Source organism: Vanessa cardui, chromosome 22 (genome assembly GCF_905220365.1).
Source record: "Vanessa cardui chromosome 22, ilVanCard2.1, whole genome shotgun sequence".
Classification (NCBI taxonomy): Eukaryota; Metazoa; Arthropoda; class Insecta; order Lepidoptera; family Nymphalidae; genus Vanessa; species Vanessa cardui.
In genome coordinates, this window is record NC_061144.1 from 8,459,214 (window position 1) to 8,485,834 (window position 26,621).

The 26,621-nt window shown below is 33.9% G+C and overlaps 1 protein-coding gene across 4 annotated transcripts in view; it reads left to right on the forward strand.

Annotated features, from left to right (window-relative positions):
• LOC124539278 (plectin-like) overlaps positions 1-26,076 on the forward strand; it is an 80,895-nt gene extending 54,819 nt beyond the window's left edge. For 2 of the 4 annotated variants that reach the window (XM_047116609.1, XM_047116611.1), the window contains 14 exons: positions 917-1,662; positions 2,186-2,396; positions 3,493-3,645; positions 11,870-12,058; positions 12,167-12,306; positions 12,414-14,583; positions 15,422-15,688; positions 16,082-16,287; positions 16,569-16,632; positions 17,848-18,522; positions 19,286-19,446; positions 20,421-20,568; positions 22,838-22,960; positions 24,118-26,076. In XM_047116609.1, coding sequence (XP_046972565.1) covers positions 917-1,662; positions 2,186-2,396; positions 3,493-3,645; positions 11,870-12,058; positions 12,167-12,306; positions 12,414-14,583; positions 15,422-15,688; positions 16,082-16,287; positions 16,569-16,632; positions 17,848-18,522; positions 19,286-19,446; positions 20,421-20,568; positions 22,838-22,960; positions 24,118-24,147 — 5,283 coding nt within the window. In that variant the 3' untranslated portion in view covers positions 24,148-26,076. Of the gene's footprint in view, positions 1-916; positions 1,663-2,185; positions 2,397-3,492; positions 3,646-11,869; positions 12,059-12,166; positions 12,307-12,413; positions 14,584-15,421; positions 15,689-16,081; positions 16,288-16,568; positions 16,633-17,132; positions 17,827-17,847; positions 18,523-19,285; positions 19,447-20,420; positions 20,569-22,837; positions 22,961-24,117 lie in introns of those variants that run through there. The other 2 variants (XM_047116610.1, XM_047116612.1) reach the window with 2 other exon arrangements.
• The last annotated feature ends 545 nt before the right edge of the window (positions 26,077-26,621 follow it).

Sequence of the window (26,621 nt, forward strand, 5' to 3'; positions counted from 1 at the left end):
AATGCTTGGTTTGAGAGATTATGTAGATAAAATAAACAAAGCTAGTCTAGTTCTAGGCAGAGCTAGATTTATTGTAAACAAAACTACCAGGAATTGAATCTATTTTGAGATTTGTTGAATTTTTTGGCTGTGAATATGTTTGAAAGATAGAATCATTATCAAACATTCCCAATGACTATTTTAATATAAACCAGAACGCTTACGATTTATAGTCATCTATTTTGGAATATATATTTTTGTTAATTATCGATAATTGTATTCTAAGGTCCTTAAATCAAGAGAATGCAGGTATTACAAACCATTGATATGGAATAAGGTTGAGATTAAAAATTATACTCACGCTCCATTCAAAAGCCATGTAACTTGTAAAATAATTTTCTTGTAATTCTATACTATGTACATTCCATTTTCAAAAAAGATAAAAATTTTATTATTTTTAAAGTATTATTAAAAAATTTCATATTACGCTACGTCCTACATAATAATTATAATAATAATGTTTATTTAATTGTTTTCTAGAATATTCATATAGTTATTTGTTTCTATTTGTTACCAAATATATTTATGTTTCTCATTTGTTTTTTTGTAGAGTAAGTCGAACCTTTAGCCTTAAAATGTTTTATATTTGAAATAAGCTTGAATCATTATTTGTAAAAAATATATATGTATTTTTTAATTATTTCTTTTCGTAACATTAAATATATTAAGTAAATTTATTTAAATATTGTTACCCTTTCTATTATTTGTTTTTCCTTTGCGTTATAGTGCTAGTGGTTTATTTATTGTTTATTATTTCAAAGGTATGTTTACTTTTTGTTTTTGTGATTATGCTTTATTTTATTATTTGTTGCTTTTTTTTTGTTAAACAAAATGAATATAATATCTGAACGTAACTAAAAGAATAAATTTATTTTAGATTGAGAATCTTGAAGATCTTCTGAAAGAAAAAGATAACCAAGTTGACATGGCTAGAGCTAGACTCAATGCCATGCAAGCCCACCATTGCTCCTCCGAAGGTGCCCTTTCCTCCCTTGAAGAAGTCATTGGCGATAAAGAAAAACAAATACAACAACTAAGAGAACAGAGAGACCGAGCTGAACACGAGAAAAATGAAGAACGAGAGCTACACGAAAGAGAAATAGCTGATTACAAAATGAAACTCCATGCTCTTGAAAGTGAAGTAGAAAAACTTGGTGCTCGATTAGAAAGAGCGCAAGCGGAAAAAGACAGACTTGAAGCAAAACTAGAAAGCTCTCAGTCTGAACTCGGAAAGTCAAAGGCCGAGTTAGACAAGGCTGCGAGTGAAGTCGGTAGATCTGGTGCTGACTGGGAAGCAGCCAAACAGCGTTTGGCCAGACTCGAACTGGAAAATGAACGTTTGAAACATGAATTGGAACGATCTCAGACAACATTCGGTAGAAGTACGTTAACAACTTCTCAGGAATTAGACCGAGTCCAAGAGAAAGCAGATAAAGTGTCAGCGGAATTGAGACGAACTCAGGCGGAACTAAGAGTGACACAAGCAGATGCTGAGAGAGCTAGGTCAGAGGCTAGTGCGCTGCAAGACAAACTAGAGAAGTCACAGGGTGAAGTATATCGTCTTAAAGCTAAACTTGAAAATGCACAAACCGAACAAGACAGTCTTAAGGAAGAATATGACCGGTAAATATATCAAAGTGTTCTTAATAATTAACTTTGTTTGTGTCAAAATTATTTCATCATATAACAATATCATATGAAGCACATTGATTTGATTTAATGATTGCTTATGCGTGGTATTGCAGAATCAATTTCGTATAATTTCATTAAAGTAAATTTCATGATATATGTATATTATCATACTGATGATCTAACATAATATCCATATCCACTTATGTCCATCAATAATACCGAGTCGAGATGCCTCAATACATCATTTAAGAAAACTAATTTTCATTTCATCGATTAAAGCAAAGTTATTCATAAATAAACTACAAAACTAAGTATTTTTAATGAAATCCCAAAAAACCCACGAACAGCTTTTCTACCTACAAAATACATTCCTTACATACGACATATCTAATAAACATATCATTAGATATTTATAACATACATTTTATAATACAAATTTAATCATATATAAAGTTCCATTTGTAGGTATTCTCAGAAAAATTCATCGCACTAATTCTCATTCTCTTGTTACTAGTGTCCAATCATCTGTCAGTCGTCTCCATTCCGAGCGCGATAAGGCAACAGCAGAACTAGACAAGGCGAGAGAAGAACTAGAGAGAACTCAAGCTACGCTAGGCAAAGCGCAATTACAGCAAGACAAGCTGCAAGCATCACTTGATTCCGCACACTCAGAGATTGACAAGCTTCAAGAGAAGTTAGACAAATCAGCTGTTGAAGTGAGAAAGGTATGTGATATCAACAATAACTACAAATCGAGATATCTGTACATATAATAAAATTGGAGTGTCTGTTTGTAATAATAAAACAGCCCTTTTTTACTCAATGTTAATATATACACGGTACATATTATCTTTACTTATAATAAAATTGGAGTGTCTGTTTGTAATATTAAAATAGCCCTTTTTTACTCAATGTTAATATATACACGGTACATATACCAAAACATATTTTTTTAATTTTTGTCTGTCTGTCTGTTTGTTCCGCTAATCTCTGAACCGATTTTGACGGGACTTTCACTGGCAGATAACTGATATAATAAGGAGTAACTTAGGTTACGATAATATGTTTTTGTTTAATAAACGCGTACAAAGTTGCGGGCATAGCTAGTTTGATGTATCTAACGATACTTCCAACTTAATACGTGCGTCAAATAGATTCCTAGAAATCAAATGTCAAATAATTTTAATCTTGTTTTAGTTTCAGCTCAGAACAATGTTATTATGTTACGGTTTCAATTAAAATATTGTTCTCAAGGTTAAATAGTTAACAAAGTTTCTGATTTGTATAATTTACAAAATTAAAATTATCATGAGCGAGTAATATTATCCATTATATATGTCATAATGTGTGGCAGTCAATACTATATATAAACTTGATGGTAGGGCTTTGTGTAAGTCCGTCTGGGTAGGAACCACCCACTTATCAGTTATTCTACCGCCAAATAACAGTAGTCAGTATTGTTGTGTTCCGGTTTGAAGGGTGAGTGAGCCAGTGTAACTACAGGCACAAGGGACATAACATCTTAGTTCCCAAGGTTGGTCTCGCATTGGTGATGTAAGGAATGGTTGACGTTTCTTACCGTGCCATTGCCTATGGGCGGAGGTGACCACTTACCATCAGTTGGTCTATATGCTCGTCCGCCAACCTATAGCATAAATACCAATTTAAATTAATATGTGTTTAGTAAATAATAATAATTCGTAATTTTATAACGCATTTCTATTCTATATATATATTTGTAATAATATAACAATAATACGTTGCTAAGGAACTACATTCTAAGATATGACATAAATTATTAAAACTCTTATTGTTCAACAGTTGCAAGTTGACCGTGAAAAGTCAGCATACGACTTCGAATCCCTTCAGTCACAGCTCGACAAGGCCCTGGGACAAGCGGCAAGGCTGCAAAAGGAGAGAGACACCGCCCAACTAGACGCTGATCGGTTTAGAGACAAGCATGAGAAAGCACAGGTGAGTCTATAACTCATCATCATCAGCCTGTACCCGTCCACTGCTGGACAAAGGCCTCTCCAAGTGCACGCCACTGTGGTCTTTCTCCGGCTACTCGTATCCAGCTCCTGCCGCCTTGCGTAAATCGTCACTCCACCTCGAGTCGAGTTGGCTCAGTGCAAGCACCACTGAATTTTCATGTTCTTATTGTTCGTCTCGGGCTCGACGGTGAAGGAAAACATCGTAAGGAATCCTGCATGTGCAATTCCAACGACATTTTGACATGTGAATCCATCAACATGCATTGGACCAGCGTGGTAGAATATGCTCCTAACCTTCTCCTCAAAGGGACAAGAGACCTTAGCCCAGCAGTGAGAAATTTACAGGCTGTTACTATAATAAATTTACATGGATTTTTTGTATTTTTTTTAAAATGGAGGAAGAATACCTCGACATTATATAATAATCATTATTAAATGTTTGAAGAAAGCAGCGTACCTATAATATTTTCAAATTGTTATAAGCAAAAAGTAAATAAATCGGTTTACAAGCAAATACGAAGAAAAAAAATACTCACTGACACTGACGTGACTTCTTTTAAACACTGATTTGATTTAATTAATATAAATAGGCAATGTTTTGAACCATCAAAATATGTATTCTTTATTCGTTACAAAAGGTAGACTCTACGTATAACCGGCAAGACTCAGTAATTAGTCCCACCATCAGTGGCGGATTTACAAATTTGCCGCTGGGTATTAGGCTATTGAATTTTTGCCGCCCCTGACTAGTTACTGTCACTGTTAGCTTAGTGCACAAACATAATAATTACATTTATTCTGAAATTGCAACTTTATGATTTGTGTGACGCTATGTAGTGACGAGTATATGGATGGCGAACATAATGTGTATACATATAATTATTTTTTTATTTCTGTAAGATAATAAAATGGGCTAAATTTGCCGCCCCTCTAAATCTGTCGCCCTAGGCTTCAGCCTACTTAGTCTATTGGTAAATCCGCCACTGCCCTCCATTTAAATTGGTGAATAAGGCACAATTTTTATATATAACATGTCTAGAAATCAACAAATACTACATACTTTTTAATTAAATTTTGTATTAAGTAATACGCCTTACTTATCAATATTTTTTGACATGACCTTTAAGTTTTTAATATGAAAAGTTAAAAATAAAATTGTGAAATCTTATCATAAAAGTTATTAACGCAAGGATGTATAAATTGCAAAGTCGGAAATTAGATGTTATTATTTTACCTTTTCGTATCTTTGACGTATATCGTATATCTGTACAAAGATTGTCGCCGTTCCATTCAAACAGATATATATTATTGTGAATATACGTAATATTGTTGCAAACATATTATGATCATATATGCCCTAGCTTCCAGATTAACTGTAGGTAAATACAATAGTATCACAATACAATAGAGAATAGTATCTATAACAATATAGTAATAAATACGCCAGTCAATGATGTTGTAGTAAACAGATATGTTATAACGCGCAAAAAGTGAAGACTAGAAAACGTCCTAATTGGGACGTTTGCTTTTAGTTGTTTTACGTAGTAATACGTTATAATACATCATAATTACGTAGTAATACGTTTTGCTACTTCTATAATAAGCATCTAGTTATCCCTTTTACTTATTGTTTTTATTAAGCTATCCTTTTTACTTTTAACGAAATGTAAAAATAAACTAAAATAAACGGTCCCCGGCGCGGCACACTTTTTTCTGTTGTTTAGTATGGATATAACATATCTGTTTATTAGAATATCATTGACGCCAGTAGAATGTATAGTATTTATTTATTGTTGGTTTTATTTTTATAAAATATGCCCTGAAGTTAACAAATCGAATTTTACAATCATTTTTAAATGTTATTCCATGCGCGACTCTCATTTGTTTTTTTAATAATCCGTTTACGCGGGAAAACATATTGTATTATTTTATACAGCCATACCAATGACATTCTAAAATCGATTACACTTTTAGGAATACGGATACACTAAGAAAATATGAGTTTATTAAATATCTAATTATAATATAAATGTATTATTATAAAGAAGTATTTCTAACACTAGGTTTGGCTCTAAATATCAGACAATTATATAAGCAAAACTAATTGAAGTTTTGCTTATCCTAATTTATCGGAAAACACGGCTTATAATTTATTAATTGTCATAAGCTGTATTGCAATACCTCTTTTGTTGGGCAATGCTGGTACCTCTTGCTTAATAAACCCGCCTGTGTGCCAAACACACTTTAAAAAAAAAAAAACAATACTAAAATTCATAGCAATTAAATAAATCTTTCCACTTTGACCATAAAGTAAAAGCGATAACGCTTCAAACTTACAATTTGAATGTATATTGTCCCTCTATAATTCATACAACGTTGATATGTATTGTAATTTGTATGACATATATTCCATTCGCAAATTAATGTACCAGAAATTTAGTATTTCGTCTCACATTACATTCAAGGACAATAAAAAGATCCTTGCTAAACTTGGCAATAGCAAACGTTATAAATCTTAGCGATGGTTACATCATTCCGGACGTATTACCCCAGACCAAGATGTCTAGACAAAACGGCGCCATCTTTGTAAACGCTGTGTTTGAGTTCTTATATAATCTGTAATGTTCGATTCTTATTTAAATTTATTTTTAATATTCGAATCGATTTCATTCGAAAAAAAATTGTTTTAATCTGCGATATTCTTTTCACTAATAAGGTTTTTGATACTGAGATATAAATAAATATAATTTGACGGCCTCTGTGGTCGAGTAGTGTGTACACCAGTTTTCATTCATGGCGGAGTCGATGTTTAAAATGATCATTACATTTCTACGCTGTCTTTGGTCTGGGTGTTTGTGGCGCCGTCGTTACTTCTGATTTTCCATGACACAAGTGCTTTAGCTGCTTACATTGGGATCAGAGTGATGTGTGTGATGTTGTCCAAAAATGTATTATATTATAAATATGATAATAATTCTGCCTGTCTGTATTTCGCTCTATTACGTCCTAACCGCTGAACCGAATTTGATGAAATTTGGTATGAAGCAAACTTGAACTCCAGGAAAGGACATAGGTTACTTTTCTTGCCTGACCTATGAGATCACCCTTAAATGCGAGCATTGCCGCGGGTGACTACTAGTATTTAATGTGTATGTATGTTATCTATTATACTATATACTTATAGTAATATTATAAATACGATAGTATCTCTGTCGTTTACGCTTTCACTAGCTTTGGAAGAATTCACATGGAATATTACTATAACATACTTAAATATACTATCGATATTTAGCATATTCTATGATTTATATTCAAATTAATTAATTCAATGTAGAAGGATTACAATGACTTATTTATAGTCAAAGTAAATTACCACTTTTTAAAAAGAAAATGCCCTAGTCCTATGTCTGCTTTGGTTCATCTAGATTTTTTTTGTGATTGTTAACAATTTTCAATACTATTACAGTTATTAACTACGGAATATTTACCATGTTTTTTTATTTTTATCCGTTGGAGCTCGATATTTCGACATTATCTACGAATGTCTTGTTCACGAGACTCCACTATTTCTTGTTCACGATAATCAACTATTTCTCAATTGAAAAAAAATTCAATACAATTGAGAAATAACTAGTATGGGATGGTAAGTGTTCATTCAGAAGAAGCGAAAAATTATGCATTTTTAAAACAAAAGAAAGCAAAATAAAAATGAGTTCGAAGTTTAACGCAAAACGTTTCAGCATAATTCAAATTCGTAGGATTTTTTCAGAGAGCTGAGATGGCCCAGTGGTTAGAACGCGTGCATCTTAACCGATGATTGCGGTCAAACCCAGGCAAGCACCGCTGATTCATGTGCTTATTTGTCTTTATAATTCATCTCGTGCTCGACGGTGAAGGAAAACATCGTGCAGGTTGCACGTGTCTAATTTCATCAAAATTCTGCCACATGTGCATTCCACAATCCTTATTGGAACAGCGTGGTGGAATATGTTGCAAACCTTCTCCTTAATGGAAGAGGAGGCCTTATCTTAGCAGTGGGAAATTTACAGGCTGTTACTTTACTTTAATTTACTACGATTTCTCAAAACATATTTTTCAACATCAGTTTAACATATTTACAATACATTTGTAGTCACTTGAACGAACATTTGTAAGTGCGTACTGTGTTTTACAGGCCGTCTGAATTACGCAACGCTTGTTTCAAAACAGTACCTTAATTCAATTAGCTAATATCGTTTAGAAGGATTCGTAAAATTACAGAATTTAAATGGCACTAACACTTATCAAGTCAGGATTGTTTTTGTGTATTTGAATTTGACATTTATAAATAAAAGTTCATTCAATCTCTATATAATTTAGAACAATTTATAAAATTTGAAACCGATTTCAGCGCCACCGTTTGATGAGTTTATACCATGTCAGAATATCGCATAATCTTCTTTTAAGCTTTGCACAGCTCAAAACGCATTATTTTGATATAAGTTAAGTTACTTCGTCTCTACTAGTTCTTCGTGGTAGGGCTTTGTGCAAGCCCGTGGGTAGATACCACCCACTCATCAGTTATTCTACCGCCAAATAAGTACTCAGTCGTGTTCCGGTTTGAAGGGTGAGTGAGCCAGTGTAACTACAGGCACAAGGGACATAACATCTTAGTTCCCAAGGTTGGTGGCACATTGACGATGTAAGGAATGGTTAATATTTCTTACAGCGTCTATGTTAAATGGGTAATGGTGACCACTTATCATCAGGTGGTCCATATGCTCGTCCGCCAACCTATGCCATAAAAAACCTACACTAAGATGACCCCTGCTATCGTATGCTTGAAATTCAATATATAACAACAATCCTACACACCTCATTTACAACTTTAAACAAAAGAATATGACACTTCAAGGGTTTCTGCCTATGTCCATCTTAGAGATCTTATTCCGGAACAAATTTCGGTAGTATTAATTTAGCCTTTAGCCGTGAAAGCACACACACAAACAGCATTACTTTCACATTTATAAAATTGATATACATGTATAAGATAAATAAAATTTTAACAAAAAGAAAAACCGAATTCAAACAAAACACTATCTTAATGAATATGTACTAAAAAGTAATAAAAATAATTGCGTATTGAACATATTTTTAGAGTCGTCCTAAGTAAAATGAAATGAAAGATATTAGACTACTTAAAAGTCGATTTACGATTATATAACGTAGTTATAGTTATGGTTATATTTGGAGCCGGTGTCAGCCAAGAAAACCCTATATATAGTATATCTTTCAAAAAACAATACGAGAATACTTTAACAATATCTTTAAAACTACGCAACGGATTTTGATGCAGTTTTTTTTAATAGACAGTTTAATTCAAGGGGAAGGTTTTTGTATATAATACATGAACAATATAGTAAAGAAACACAGACAATTTTAGAAATTTGCAATGTGATATCCTAAATAAACAAATTCTGTAGTATATTTATTACTATCAGTATTGCACCCGTGCGAAGCCGGGGTGGGTAGCTAGTTGATTATAATATTCGACTATGATAATTACATAAACATACCCACATTACGGAAGGTGACTTAAATATCCAAATACCCTATAAATAAAATATTCGACCGAGTATCGCTAACGTGCTCCTCAGAGTAGTTCCGTTCCCTTCCGTTTCGTTACTTTGTCATGGATACTATGCTCAGAACCTTACCAAACTTTCACCAAACTACCCTTGAAGTATATAGTTTATATTAAAAAAAGAATCATCAAAATTGGTTTACGTGATTTTCAGTTATTCACCTATTTGTCGTGCATATACATAATGCAAATTTAAGACATATGTCGTTTTCAAACGGATACCATCATCGGAAAAAAATAAAATTAAAATGGGACCCCACGAGAAGCACTACCTTTCCAACAAAAAAAATTATCAAAATCGGTCCACCCAGTGAAAAGTTATGAGGTAACAAACATAAAAAAAAAAAAAATACAGACGAATTGATAACCTCCTCCTTTTTGAAGTCGGTTGAAAAACAGACTAATTCACACACACACATGCGTAATTTACGCACACGCAAATCACGTGAGACATAAAACGATGGTCAATATTATCTCTCAAACTAGTCATTGTTGACACCGTTTCAATATACAAGCCTTTATTTTAAAGGCCTAACGTCGAAATAGAGGTTAGGTTCGAACAAATTATTGTTGCACAAAAATTGTAAAAGTATTCTTGTCACAAATATGTTTTTCTTTTTAATAGTAGTGTCTGCAGTTTCGCTTGCATGTTAAGTGCCGTAAAGTTATTATATACAACAACAACAGCCTGTAAATTCCCACTGCTCGGCTAAAGGCCTCCTCTCCCTTTGAGGAGAAGGTTTGGAACAGGTTTCCTCACGATGTTTTCCTTCACCGCTGAGCACGAATGAATTGTAAAGATAAATTAAGCACATGAATCAGCGGTGCTTGCCTGGGTTTGAACCCGCAATCATCGGTTAAGATGCACGCGTTCTAACCACTGGGCCATCTCGACTCAAAGTTATTATATAAATTTATGAAAAAGAACGACTTTAAAATTAAAAACAGCTAGTGAATTAAAGTATAGATTTATTTCTATGAAAATACTCGGACGATTGTTATGGAACATCCACTGTTCCCTTATTTGAAGCGTACCTAACTTAAATTAAAAAGGATCATCTAAATATCACTTTTACTTTTCGAGAAATTCGTGGACAAACATACACTTACGAAATTACGCACTACGTGCTTGGAAGCCTAATTTTATCATAATAATATCAGGTGAGTGGGTGGTACGATCTCAGAAGGACTTGCACAAAGTAGAATTATACCTACCACCAAGTAGAATTATTATAAAATAATTTTATGAGAATACAACATAATGTAACAATATACATGACTCATAATTTTCTTTCGTACGTGTACACTTTTGGAAATTCCAATTTGTAAGAAGAGCAGATGTTCTCGTTAACACCTGGTAACTTATTTCCCCGCTAGCTTATAATATTTTAGCCACTACTTTCTATCTTATAATATATATTAATAGTGAAAGCCGTTTTTTGTCCCTGTGATTCTCCTATAATTTTACTTGACTTTTATAAGATCAACTGGTTATTATTTTGAAGAGTCTTAGATGAGCAGATAATTACAGAAGATTCATGAATACAATTTACTTAATCGTTACTATTTAACAAAAAAGTAATTTAAGAGAACGGAAAAAATTTACTGGCTGGGTACAGAGAGACGTAAGACCTGTTTGGATTAAAACAGAAAAAAAAAAACAAAAAAAAAAAAGAAATGTAAAACGTGTGAACAATCGTCGTCAGTTTACAATGAAATCAAATCATTTGTCACATATCATTATGTAAAATAACAATATCACTGAATCTCACTTGTTGTAAGGTTTTGTCTCACTCACACACATTTACTTTTAGTTTAAGTTGAGTGAGCCAGTGTAATAACATAACATATCATATGCTCGGTGTTGTATTGACGGTGAAAGGAATAGTTATTATTTTATACCGTGCTATTGGGTAGCTTTACTATTATTTATAAAATACCTACTGAATGTGTAAAACTTCATTCTATTTATTTATAGGTAGAATGTTTTATAACAAATGAAAATGCGATCTTTATGTTAATTAGGAGATGAATTGATGTTTTACTTTTCACTTAAACGAAATCGTACCTGTTTATTTTAAAAAGCTTAACTAACAAATATCTGTTTATCGGAAACGTAATTTAATGCCAAGACATTAAATACATTTTCACATAGCACATGTCTTGTAAGTAAAGACTGATAGCATCTACACCAATTCGATCCGTCATACACATCCCGTCATAAGCTTCCATCGTATTTCCTTTTACGTGATATTAAAGACCGATGTGTACTTTGTGACGTAATATCAAGATATCGAACATTCCAATATAAGATTTTCAGCATTATATAAAGCAATGTCGTTTATTCGTAGCAGTTGTATTACAATTAAAGAAAAATTTTTAGGGAACTAGTATACACAACGTCTTTATAAATTACTAGTTTTTCAAGCTTCACTAACGTGATTCTATCTGCCCCTGACTCGGTAATATAAATAAACAAACTCACTCGTTTATAATAGGAGTCAGGGTAAACAAAAGTACAAACAGTCATAACTAACTACAAAGTGTTTAGTAAAATTTCAATATTGTACCTCTTTTACAGGCTCTCGTAAGTCGTGTTCAGAAAGAAAGAGATGCAGCATTAGCTGAAGGTGCAAGTAGCCGCGAGCGTGCCGAGGCTGCAGCAGCTGCAGCTAACAGAGCAGCTAGAGATAGAGACAGCGCTGCAACGGAATTGGATGTACTCAGAGAGAGATGGGAAAAAGCACATCAACAACACCAGAAATTAACGGTTTGTACAATGACCCTTATAAAGATAAAGTGGCTTATATAATGAATAAACATGAAAAGTTATCAAGATTTACTTTCTTATTGTAATAAATGACAATCATTGTTTTAGATGGAAAGAGACGACGCACTGACAGAATTAGAAATTCTTAAGGAGAAACTTGATAAAGCCCTGTACTCTACACAAAAGACCATCGAAGAGAAAGAAATCGCGCACAAAGAATACGAAAAAATGCTCGAAAAGTATGATAGGTACATTCTTTTAAATGTCGTCGTGTGTTGGTGTCGATTTTTAGACGTAATATAAAAAATAATATCAAATTATTGAAATGATTCTATATATTTTTTATTTATTTCAGATCCCAGAATGAAATCTACCGTCTTCAAAACAAGATAGACATCCTTGAAGCCGACAAGGATCGCCTAGAATTGGAATTGGAGAAAAATGTTCATTTAGCGACCAAATCTAGGGAGGACGCGAGGAAGATGCAAGACGAACTCGCTAGATTACAGGAAATGTATGACAGAGCTTCGTTACAACTTGGAAGAACTAAAGAACAAGAAGAGAAAGCTAAAGAAGATATGGACAGACTAAGTGTTGATATTGAAATGGTACGAGAACGTTACGAAAAGGGCCAAATTGAGCTACGCAGATTACAAGCTGAAAAAGAAAAACTGATAGCCGATGGCGAACGATTGCAATTTGAATATGATCGAGCAATGACTCAGTGTGGAAAAGCTCAAGCGTCAAATGAAAAAACTCAAGAGGAAATGGCAAGAGTGCAAATAGAGCTTGAAAAGATGTACGATAAACATGACAAAGCATCGTCAGAATTAAGAAGAGTTCAGGCAGAATTAGATAAAGTTAAAACCGATGCAAGTGGAGCAAGGGAGGAAGCAGAAAGATATGCAGCACGATATGGAAAATATCATGATACTAAAGAAGAGCACGAAAGAACTAAGTTGGAGATGGAACGTCTGCGCACACGACTAGAGAAGACAAATCTAGAGCTGGAGCGAGCGCGGAAGGCTGAAGAAGAAGTAACCCGTCTGCGCTCGGAGCTCGAACGCGTCGAAGGCCTCCGAGGTAAATACCAATTCGAACAGGATAAATGGAGTACAGAAATAAATAGACTTCAGTCTGAGCTCGATAAAACACGTGAACGCTACGAGACGTCACAGACTGAAATTCAACGGCTACAGAGTGAAAAGGAACAAGCTGAAACTAAATTCCATGAGTTAAATATACAGCTTGAACTTTCCAAGAGTGAGGTAGCTAAGTTAAGCACAGCGATGGAAAAGCAACGTACAGACCTTGAACGCGCTCATATTGAGTGTGAGAAGTTTAGAGACCGGTGTGAGAAATTAAAATTGCGTTCAGAACAGTTGGATAAAGATAATGAAAGGCTCAAGGGTGAGTTGCAACAGATCGAGAGGATGAAATTACAAGCTGTTGCTGGCGACAAAGCAAGAACAGAAGATAGGCTAGAGATTGAACGCCTTCGTGATAAGTTGGAAAAAGCTATTCAAGCTAGAGATGCTACCGAAATGGAAGCAGGTCGCTTAGCTAAGGAACTTGAAAAATCACAGATGCATTTAGCTAAATATCAAGAGACCAATGAAACGACTCGCGTAGAATATGACAGAATGACTAATGAGTTAGGTAGAATGCACGAGCGTTTGGAGCGTACAATTCTTGAAATGCGTCAAATCGAACAAGAACGAGATGCGCTTAGAGTTGAGATACAAAATACAAGACGTAATGTTGAACAGCAACAGAGAACTCTCGATCATAGAACGCAAGAAACTTTAGTGAAATTGCAACAAGAATTAGCTCAATCGGTACGAGACCGTGAAAAAATGGCATCCATTTTAGAACAAAGGGATAAACAAGCAGATGCAATAGAAAAACAAATAGTTAAACTAGAGGCAGACACAAAGCAATTGACTATCGAACGTGATCAGTTAGTAGCACAGTTAGAGAAATCTCAGGACATGTTGGTAAATTTCCAGAGAGAGCTCAATTCATCGGAAACAGAGCTTCAGAAGCAGCGTGAAGAAGTGAGAAGGTTAAAAGAAGAACAAAGGAAAATTGCGCAAGACTCAGAACGAGGTGCAAAGTCTGTTATTGAAAACAGAGATAGAGAGATTGCGAAGCTTCAACAACAAGTTCAGTCCGTCTCCAAAGAAAAAGACGCTTTCAGGCAAAGAGCGGAAAGAGCAGAAAAAGATGCACAGAGAGTTGGTGAAATTGAAAAATGGAAGGCTGTTGTTGAACAAGAAAAAACTAAAGCCATTGCAGCGGAAAAAGCGTTGTCAGAATGTCAACAGCGTTTACAATCTTTGGAGAAACAATTCCAGGCGCAACATCATCAATTGCAGCAGCTTCAAGCACGAGGACCGTCCGACGTGCGTGAGGTTCAGAAGCAGCTCGAAGCAGCTCAAGCAGAGGCGCGGTCCCTTGCCGTGGAGAGGGAGCGTTGCCAGTCGCAGCTCGAGATGCTCGTTCAGGAATTGGAAAAGAGCCAGGTCAGTTGGAGGATAGCCCGAGCACGAGCGGTTGTCGGGACGGCAATGCGTGGTTAAATCGAGTTTGAAACAAAATACTAACTTTATGTGCCATAAAATGTGAAAAATAATATAATGGAGTATATCAAACTCGATTGAACTTTAATCGACTCGCGTGCGTTGTCTGCTTAAATCATTGCACCGGTGTTATGGAGTAGATGTTTTAATTTCGATGTTCATACGTTTAATTTTTATTTGGGATCATCATCGCCGGTTGTCATGTACATAACTGTTGTATAGTAGCATGCCTCCCACGGCCCGCAGGGCATCCTCCAACCCCTCATTATAATTATTCGTATTTATTTTATTAGTTCCATCATCGCAACGTTTTTGGACGACAATTTCATGAGAATGTACAAAATCATATTCGAAAATGCACCAGACATTGCAAATCACTTGAGCACTCGTCCACACACAACCCTCACTAAGTGTTGTTGTGTAAAATATTCGGTGCAAATAAACGCATTAAAGCTTTAAACGATTAAGTGGTTGTTATATTTTCTTGTCTTTTTCAGCTGTATCTGCTATCCAACTTTGTACTTATTCATGATCATGTATATTAAAAATTGTCGAATAAATTTATTTTGTGATTGAATTTGCTACTGCGATTATGTTTTGCCGAGTTTATGTAAAAATTTCGCTTCTGTTATTGAGCTTTACAAACTATACTCTAAAACTGAAATGATTGCAAAATCTAGCTTAAAAATTACTTGATGCTGCTGTTTACTTCTTTACAATCCTCCTTGATTGAAATAACATGTTGTGTCATATCTTAACACTAAAATTTTGTCGACGACAGCTCGATCTCCGAGAAGCGAACAAGAAACTCCAAGCGGCTGGCAGTCAGAGCGCCAAAGCTGGGGAAGATACCGCTCAAGCTAGAAAACAACTGCAAGAAGAATTTAAGAAGTTAGAAGACGCGAGAAAACAATTTGAAGAGAATAGAAGAATGGTTGAAAATAAACGAAAAGACGTGGAGGAGAAGGAGAAATCGCTGACGGAATTAGATCGACAGTTAAAGAAACGAAAAGAGCAAATGGACCAAATGGAAGCATCTTTGAGGAAGGTAAGTTAAGTATGAAGAAAGATGATGATTTAACAAATGTTTTAGCGGCTGTAAAAAGTTATAGCCCAGTGGTTAGAACGATAATTGCAGGTTTAAGCTAAGGCAAGCACCGCTATATATATGTGCTTAATTGTGTTTATAATTCATCTCATGCTCGGTGGTGAAGGAAAACATCGTGAGGAAACCTGCATATGTGTAATTTCATCGAAATCCCGCCACATGTGCATTCCACCAACCCGCATTGGAACAGCGTGGTGGAATATGTTCCAAACCCTCTCCTTAATGAGAGAGTAGTGGGAAATTTACAGGCTGATACTGTTACTGTACTTTTAACTGTACTGTGTCCGTAAAACAAGTAACAAATAAATAATCCAATAAAAAAAAATGTTTTAGGCTGGCGGCAGCGCAGCAGCAGTTACAGATATGAATCGCAAACTAGGTGAGACACAGAAGGAAGCTGATCAACTGAAGCAACAGCTGAAGACCAGTGAGGAGGAGTCGAAGCGACTTGCAGCGGAAACGGAGCGGCTGCTGCAGCTGGTGCAGATGTCGCAGGAGGAACAGGCTCAGAAGGAGAAGCAGATAATGGATTTGCAACAGTAAAATTTGACTCAATTATTTTTTTCATTTACACAAACTATAACTAGGTACTATAAGTAAGGAAAATCTTTGCGCAAAATACTAAAAATTTAGCACTCATAATCTATGGGCTATCCCAACCTAAACCGTTGGTTGCTTTGATAAGGTCTCCAAAATTGTACGCCTTTTGCGTTTATTTAAATTTATCTGTGTGGTGTACAATAGTAGTAAAGAAAGTAAAAACAAAAAAAAAGAAATCTATTCTAAATTTAAAAAATATAACAATTAATACTAATTTCAGATCTATAAGGAACCTTCAAGCCAAACTGAAAAGTCAGCAACAAGCACAAGCACAAAGAGAAGAGGTAATTCTATACAATTATAAAATCTTGCACCGATACAAACATTCCAATTAAATAACTCATTGTGTATTTAACTATACTAATTACTTAGTGGTAGGACTTAGTGCCAACCACTCATCAGATATTTTACCGCCAAGGAATAATTTGTATTGTTCTAATTTGGGAGCAAGTAAAACAGTAAGTAAGGTAAAGTACTACAGGCATAACATCTGAATTCCCAAATTTGATCCATTGCTGGATTGATTAACATTTGTTTTGACCACTTATCATCAGGTGGGCCTTTGGCACGTCAGCCTAACAATGATTAAAAAAAATAATTGCCAAGTTGGGGCACATTCACACAGATAGTCCGTATTTGCAGTCTCGCAACTCAAGATATTTAGACGTGTAAAATTTACCACTCTAGATTTCGTCGTCGAACTGTGTGATGTAGCCTTTGAAGTATTGGTGTTTCTATTAACATTTACTAATACACTAACCACTATTTTCATGCTGCATTTCAGGCCGGGCCCGCTGGCTTCCTCAAAAGCTTTTTCTAAGTTAGTTCTTCTCACCAAGACTGTCGTTTGTTTATTTTCTCTTTTCGTTACAAAATGTTTACTTTAACTGACGCGTTATTAACAATTCCGTGAGCGACCACTCCAGACTCCACGTCTTTTGTTAATAAAAAAAATTATATCACTAAGCTTTACAATTGCAATTCGTATTTAAGTAATGTTATTAAAATTTGTATTGAATATTATAATGAAGTGTTCAGATAATAATAAAATATCATCTCTTGTTGATAATCAGAAAAGAAAACCATATATACAGGTTTTTGGATTCAGTTCATTGTAACCAGCACACAAGTAAGGTAATTAGTTTAGCGATAATTTTTAAGTGATGTTTAATGAAAAAAAAAACAATTGAATAATCGTGTTCAGCGGGAACTATTTTTTAAGTATTAATAAAAAAAAATAACAATTGTAAAACTGTTAAGTATTCATGTACCTTAGTAGAACAGTAAGTTGTCCATTAGCCGATGTTACCAGCTTTCAATCTTGTTATGCGAATTATCAATTGACTATGAATAAAAGAAAATCTATGTTGACCTTTCTCGAGTTATTTTTGAGTTTATATTGTTGAAATTTTGTTAAAGTAAAGGCATTTCGTTTTTCATACTTTTTTTTTTTTTTTTTATTCGTTTTTTTTTTGTTCATCTTTTCACCCCTTACGTAGGAACTAACGCGAGCGAGACAGAGCGAGATCGCAGCTATCAGTGACTTAACAAACACATTGAAAGAACGAGACAAGCTTAAAACTAAGCTGGAAGAAAGTAGGATGAGAATTATAGATTTAGAAATAGAACTTAATGAATCTTCGCTTATACTTTCCGAAATACTTAAAATATCAGACAGCCGAGAGCTGAATAGCATAAAGAAAAGCAAAAGTTTTTTCGAACTACAAAAAAGCGGTAAGGTAGTAGATAGGCTAGACAAGTGCAAACTGAGCAGGAGCTACAACGATCTGATAAATATAAATAGAGACGATAACACACATACAAACATACACAAGCTGACGAGAAAGATAGCAAACCTTACGAAGGAAATAGAAATTAAAAACGCAAAAATAATAGAACAGCAACGATGCATATCGATATTAGAAGACGCTCTGAGGGAAAATAATAATATAACTGAATTTGAACAACTGCTGGCAGTGGTCAGGAGCAAAGACGAGAGAATCAATGAGTTGGAACAGATATTAAACAAGAAGCCTGGTGCGATGTGCACCGTGTATAATGACAAAAGAATATTGGAACTAGAAGACGCTCTCAAAGAATCTTTCATGATAGCAGCCGAAAGAGAAAAGGTTTTCTTTGAAGAAGAACAGAAGCGGATTGAAACATTGCAGAAGGTAATTAACAATATACATTAAAACTTATTAGTTGGTTGTTTTTTTCATCATCGACATAAATCAAAACTTACAATATGATTCCAAAATGTTTGTCATCTAAAATTGGAAAAATCCTACGTGAATATTTTTGATGTTTCTTACACCAAAATGGCTGAATGCTGCTGAATTCTAACTATATATATCATCAAAATCGATTATATATATAGTTAGAATGGAATTAGTTTCTTCTTATTAAATGTAAAGTTGACGACCTCGTGGTCGAGTAGTGTGTAGAGTCCCGGGTTCAATTCCCGGCCGAGCGGACGTAGAAAAAGTTCATTAGTTCTCTATATTGTCTTGGGTCTGGGTGTTTGTAATACCATCGTTACTTCTGATTTTCCAACACAAGTGCTTTAGCTACTTAAATGGGATCAGAGTAATGTATGTGATGTTTTCCAAAATTCATTTATCTATATCTCTTTGTCGTAGGGCTTTGTGCAAGCCCGCCTGGGTACGTACCAACCACTCATCAGATATTCTACCTCAGCGGTAGAGCCAGTGTAACTACAGGCACAAGAGACATAGCATCTTATTTCCCAGGTTGGTGGCGCATTGTCGATGTAAGGAATAGTTAATATTTCTTACAGCGTCATTGTCTATGGTTGATGATGACCACTTACCATCAGGTGACTCATATGCACGTCCGCCAACCTATACCATAAAATAAAATATATTTATTTAAGCTGATCTCCTCTTCTCACACAAATAATTAAACATTTTTCAGATGAAGAAGATGGAGCAACGGGTCCTGTCATTGCAGAACGCTTCGATAATGAACTGCGAGACGTGTTCGACGGTGCTGAGGCGGCTGAAGCGGCTTGAAGAAACGTACCAACATTGCCGAACGAAGAGGCAAGCGATATTGCGGCATTTATCGTATGTTATGTAAGTTCGACTTCGAATTTTATGGAATTATATCAACTAGCTACCCAACTCGACTTCGCAAGGGTAAAATATCATAGTCCAGTAGATTCCCGGTTATCCGTATAATCGAAAATCCGGATAACCGATTTCGAAGCAAATCAAACAATATTTAAAATTTAATATTTTTTTAATATTTAGTGGGTTTTACTTAGATTCCGCAAACATCTGAGGGTAAGAGTAAACTTGTCGTAACATGCCTCGTTGCGTCGTTACTACATTTTTAAATATTTTTTTCACTAATTAGAGCCGAGAGGAATGAGTCCGGATAATCGGACTTACTATTACTAGTCCATGTCGATCCATCCACAAAAATCATCAAAATTCGTTGCATAATTTAAAAGATCTATGCATGCATAGGGACAGAAAGTGGTAAGCGATTGTGTTTAATACTATGCAATAATGCATATTATTTGGCATTGAATTCAAACACCTAAGCCCTCCTAATAAAACAAAAAAAAACATATACAAATCCTTTTGGTACTTTTTGAGTTGATACAGCGTGTTGACGTAATTTTATGATATGTAGATATTTTCATATGTGCCAGTAATCAATGCTAACTATTAAAAGATAATTAGGAGAAACGACAGTTTTAATTGGGCAAATAACTCTTATGCCTTTAAAGAAGTATTTTAAAATATTAAAAAAAAAATGTAATACGAGCTCCGCGGTCGAGTAGTGTGTACACCGGTTTTCATGGGTACGCTATTCCTACTAGTTTATGTAGAAAAAGTTCATTAGTTTTCTATGTTGCCTTGGGTCTGGGTGTTTGTGTCCGTCGTTACTTCTGATTTTACATAACACAAGTGCTTTAGCTACTTACATTGGGATCAGAGTAATGTATGGGATGTTGTCAAATATTTATTTATTGTAATACAATCAAACAAAGAGGTTACACTGTCGGTCTGTTTTAATATGAAGATTTCTTTATCCGCAGACAAGACCTATTGGAAGGAGCGATCACTGAAAAGGACTCTCAGATAGCCGAGCTCGAAGTAAAAGGTGTCCTGCACGAAAACGAGACAAAAGCATGCGATGTACTTAAGGACGAAAAAGAGAAACTGCTCAATAGACTTAAGATTGAGGTAACAATCCTTGATCAATCGTTTAATCTTTAATATTATGAACGCGAATGTGATTATGTCTATTTGTTATTGTTTGGCTAAACTACTAAACCGATTATGATGTTTATTTTTGAAACAAGTTTGAACTCCAAGGAATGCATAAAATTTGACGACCAACTAATAGGTTGGGGAAAAAGTTTCTTCGTATTTTATATGAAAATTCAAAAAGTTTTTTTTAGTTTATTTACATTTGACTAAAGTATGTAGGTGCCATTTTGTTCCATAACTTTTTGCCATCTTGTTGGTAGTGACATGATCCCATTGCTGTAAAAATTTTGGGGCTTCTGATCGAAAAACTGCGACAAGTGGTTTTGGCAGTCCTCTCGTGATGTTAACCTGACACTGCCTAAGGAATTCTGCAGAGACCGAAACAGATGAAAATCTGAAGGTGCAAGGTCAGGACTATACGGCGGATGCATTAATACCTCCCAGCCAAACTCTCGTAATTTTTGTTGAGTGGCTAAAGATGTGTGAGGTCTAGCGTTGTCATGGTGAAAAACCACACCCCTTCTGTTGATCAATTCTGGCCGCTTTCTCTCAATTTCTTGCTTCAATCTCATCAATTGTTCGCAATACAGTTCTGAATCGATGGTCCTGCCGGGCGGTAACAGCTCATAATGAATGATGCCCTTCCAATCCCACCATACACACAGCATTACCTTGTTGCGAGTTAATCCGGGTTTTGCCACAGTCTGTGAAGCTTGACCGGCCATTGACCACGATCTTTTTCGCACGTTCTTGTCGTATGTGATCCACTTTTCATCACCAGTTATCAGCTTCTTCAAAAATGGTTCGGTTTCATTACGTCGTAATAAAGAATCACAAATGAGTACACGGTTCATTAGGTTTCTTTCAGTGAGTTCATGAGGCACCCATATATCGAGCTTTTTTGTGTACCCAGCTTTATTCAAATGAGTCAAAACCGTTTTGTGGTCAATTGCCAGTTCTTCAGCTACATCGTAACTACTAATATGCCGATCTTGCTCCACTTTTTCAAAAATGGCATCAATATTGTCCGTAACAGGGCGACCAGAGCGAGATGCATCTTTGGTATCAAAATTTCCGGCTTGAAAACGCTTAAACCAAACTTGCGCTACTCTCACAGATACTGCATTAGGTCCATAAACAACACTATTTTTTTTCGCGGCTTGAGTTGCATTTCATCGAATTTCTTCTTTAGATTCACTCATTTTAACAACAACAAAAACAAATGAAAATCACACAAATTCCTAATTTGAATTTGGAAGTGCCTTCTATAAAATTAAAACTTTTTAATGATACCAATACCAGCCAGATACAAATGGTATAGCCAAAGAGATTTTATTACAAGTTCATACATACTATATGCGAAAAGACTTTTTCCCCAACCTAATATTAAAGCGCAATGCTCTGGACGAATACTATTCTATAAATTGAATCAATGTATATCATATATCAGAATCGATACAAATTTAATATCAGTCCTATAATATACATAAGCAGTTAAAAGGAAGAAAATCGAAGGAAGTTTTAATACGAAGTAGGTCACATAAGATACACGGCACACAATACATCTTTAATCCAACCATAGACTTAAAATTTTAATCTGTGGTTGGCATTTGACGTTTTAAGATTTATATCAGTGGTGACTGAGCATTATGAGCCTTTACAAAACACGTGTCTTTGTTGTAATTTAATAATATAATAGCAAAAATATTAAATCTTACTTCAGACATGACACAGACTTAAAAGAAAGGAACGAAGGAGGTTTAATTCAACGAAAGGCACATAAGAGGCATCCAACCATAGACTAAAATATTTTAATCTTTGGTTGACATTTGACGTTTTAAGATTTTTATATATGGTGACTGCGCAATATGATCCTTTACAAAAAACTGTAAAGTCTGTATTATAATATTATTAATAGCAAAAAATAATATCATAATCGCACATACGATGCTAAAACGTCACTTATTTAATTTTGGTCAAAACTGATTTTAATATGAGAAAATACACCTTATCTCCTTTTACTTTAAAATTAAGTTCAAAGCTGTAGATTGATTAATATTTTTCTATTTATTTACTCGAGAAATATGTGTTGTTTTACGATGTTCAATTTTCAAATCACTACCCTGAAATATTACAGCATTTGCATAAGTGACGTTTTCGCAGCGTATGTGCGAATATTTAAAATAACTTATGCTAAGAAAGCCTAGTATGTACACGTTCATTCCATTCCATTCCATTCCAGAATGAACGGATAGTGGAGTTCGAAAGAGATTCGAGCGAGCCAGAACAAGACGAAAGTAGTTTACCAGTCCTGACGCTCGCTGACAACCTCATAGCCGCCTGCGAAGATAATGTAATTGTTTGGGTATCGTTTACAAAGAACATATTGAGAATGGGAGTGTGACGTCATAAAACATCATTCCGTTCATTCCCTAGGAGAATGTAACTAAAAATAACTAAGAACGAATACTTTCATTCATTCATCGATAATATAAAATTTTAAAAAGATTCATTAATACGTCATCTGATCATGTTTTATTTCTAAAAACTAGCGATTACTTCGTTGATTTTTGTACTTACAATGTTTTTGCTTAAATTAGAATCGCAATTTCTACCGCCAAAATACGATTACACAAACTTATGTCTTAATTCAAATTTATTGAATTTAGTATTTACGTGCTAATTTGCAATCAAAATATGCTGCCGGATTGTATAAGATAATAGCCTGACCTGAACTAAGAAAAAAGCCTATTCCAATCGAAGTAGGAATAAAAATAATAAAACCCTAGATTGTCGTATTTCAAGCGATATGCTAATAACTCAGCTATATTGTGCACTACTAAGAGTTATTGATTAATAATGCAACACTACTATACTTAACTACTTTACTTTAATTTTACCAAAATTTCAATTTCATCATCGGCATCCAGGACGCTATTTTTCGCAAATTCATAGTGAACATCATAGATTAATCAAGCTTTCTTTGGTCGGGGTCAAAGAGATTGCGTCAATTCGCTGTTAAATGTAGTTTATTTGGCTTTTCTTCTCTTATAGTTGAAATAGAGTATGAACAAAGTGCAATTTCAGCGTGTGTGCTTAAGGTTTCAATATGATGATAAATCACTTTTAATATGGCAGTACATTTATGTGTTGGTTTGATTAGAAATATTACATTAACGATATTTTCTTTAAGTAGTCGTCTTTATAAAATAAATATATAATGGTAGTTTTACAATCTTATAAAATAATTCAGACAGCATCAAATACTGTTGTGTCAATTAACAGTAATTGTTGATACGAAAAACCAAATAAAATAGAGTATATTTTATTGTTGAAAGATTATAAACAAAGCTACAATATATTTAAAATTTAAATTAAATTTATTTTAGAGACTCCGATATATTCATATTTTTTTTTACTCCAAAAATATGACTTAGAATTTAATGAAGGTGAAACAAATCAATTATATGTTTTTATAATAGTAGTATTATTAAAAATATTTTAAATATATGTTTTTTGCAGGGAGAGGACTTACCAGCAACTATACTGTGACGTCAGACAGCTAAGTCTTATCGTAAATATGTTGTGGCCTAGCATCCATCGCACCTCACCATCACGCTACCTTACCATCATTGCTTATCACTCCAGCCTTACCGCCCAAAAATTAAAAAAAAAAACCCGCTTGCCATTTCTGAACGTGTTCAAAAATCGCGCCCTACGACCAAAGAGGTTTTTGTAAATAAAGATTTAATTTGTTTAATTTTAATTTTATTATTTATTATTTTAAGGTCTCCAATTCGACGTAAGTGATTATTTTTTTATACAATTTCGATTGATATGAAACCAAATTATTCATATACCTATTTTATTATCTATAGTTAATCAATTGTTAAAGAAAAAATGTATACCTATAGAGCAATAATAATTTAAACTTCTAGAAGAAACACACTCAGTGTCTATTTTTATCCTAATACTAGTCAAATTTATCAACGTTTTACCGCTATATATGATTTAACCAACATTGTTAATGATATATTGCTTTAATATATATAAATATATAAGTTATTGTTTTATTGGGTAATATGGTATAACCTATGCTCATTTCCTTCCAAGATTACCTAATTGTTACCTAATTCTGAACTTTAATATTTAGAAGCAAACCTAATGTCAACACGATTGTTTCATCTACAAAGCTTAGCTAAATTATATGAATATCACGTTTTTGTTCGGTAAAAGAATTATTAAATTGCAAATTAAATTAATTAGTGAGTTTGAATAGATTTTTGTAATACTTTTACATATCAAGCACAAAATATAATGAAGCCTCCGAAACAAACAGACGGCATATCATTAATTTACAATTAGCTTCAAATAGGAAACGCTATTGGTGTGAAACAACGCCCGTACATTGTCAACATAAGCACTGCCTTACATTCTAAGGGAATCGACGTATTCATTATGATATAAATTGAGCGAACGTTTGCACTAACCGATTAGACAACCGCTCCCGTTGACTGTTCGCGTCGAAGTGATGTCTTTCGCGGTACATCAAAGCCAATCTCCAAATTTAAAACTACAGTATTTTATAAATGTATCGTGAGCTTTTTATAAATGTATTTACAACTGTGTCACACTATTACTGTATTGCATTTGTGATGCAACGTCGGCATTTTTGAAAATCCAATTTGTGAACAATTTCAATAATGTTGAATGATTTAGCCTAGTCAGATTTAAATCGTAATGATGTGTAATTAAATTATTTTTTATTGCTGTTTTAGGCAAAGCTTTAATGCCGATCCGTATTTCATGAATTGGATTTTATTAGCCGATTCGTAATAAAACATCGAGTGATCTAAATTTTCGCTGTTTTACTATTTGTAAGGACTATGGCCACTTTCAAAGTAAATCCTTATTATCGTAATTTTTGATTTGGATATTTAATTTTTTTTTATTTTTAAATTTTGTTCAATTTCACATTGATTACGTCCGGTTATCAGTTCTTGGGTCCAAAATGGCCATTGTCCTTTAGCGGTTAAGCTGTCAATTTAACTTCGAAATTTTGCGATTGTTTTGTGAGTGGATTGTGAAAATAAACGATTTTTGGAGTTGGCAAACTGGCTTTTTATACTCGATACATGTCGCTGAACGTAGTATGTATTTATGGTAGGTTGGGCATAGACAAGCTGCAATGTTCCGTTGATATTCGAAATTCAAATTTGTTAAAAGTTCGATATTTAATTTTTTTTTTTTTCGTTTTGATCGCGGACAGAACTTTGCAGCTTAATTTTTGTATCGAATCAAAGTGTGTAGAGATTGTACGATCACAATAATTATGGTATTATATAATATTAGTTACTTGTTACATATTATTATAATGGTATTAAGCCGTGGGTTGCTGTTTCCCACGTTGTATTGACGAAACTATGCTAAAAAATATAAGAATACATGTTCTTTGAAAATATAATATCTTCATATAATATATCTATGTGTTTTTATATAAACAACCCTGATCCTTATGATATGATTTCTTTACATGGAAAAATAAATTAAATTCAAATATAGAATGTATATTTCTCTTTTTATGAAATCTTGTTTAAATTATTAATAGATAAAACATACGCATTGAAACAAAACCTTATTTAATTACTTTGAAAAACATATTAGAATATATATGTTTATATACAAAAGCCATAAAAAATTAAAAGTAATATAAGCACATAATTTAATATAACATGTATAGCGCCATCTATTGGTGAGTAGTAAAACTTCAACAATAACTAACGATGAAGTATCTAACAAGTACAAAACTATTCGTTCATAGATGGCGTATAAATTTTAATGTACAGATTTTAAAATTTAGTCGAAATATATCGTAAACTATATGTATATTTTACAAATTTTGTTGATATTTGTGCTCAGCATTGATATTTTCAAAATGTATAATAATTGAATTTTCTATTTAATAATTAGTCACTTAAAGAAAAAAGGTTTTAAATCACTTAGAAATAATTTAAACCATTTTTTTA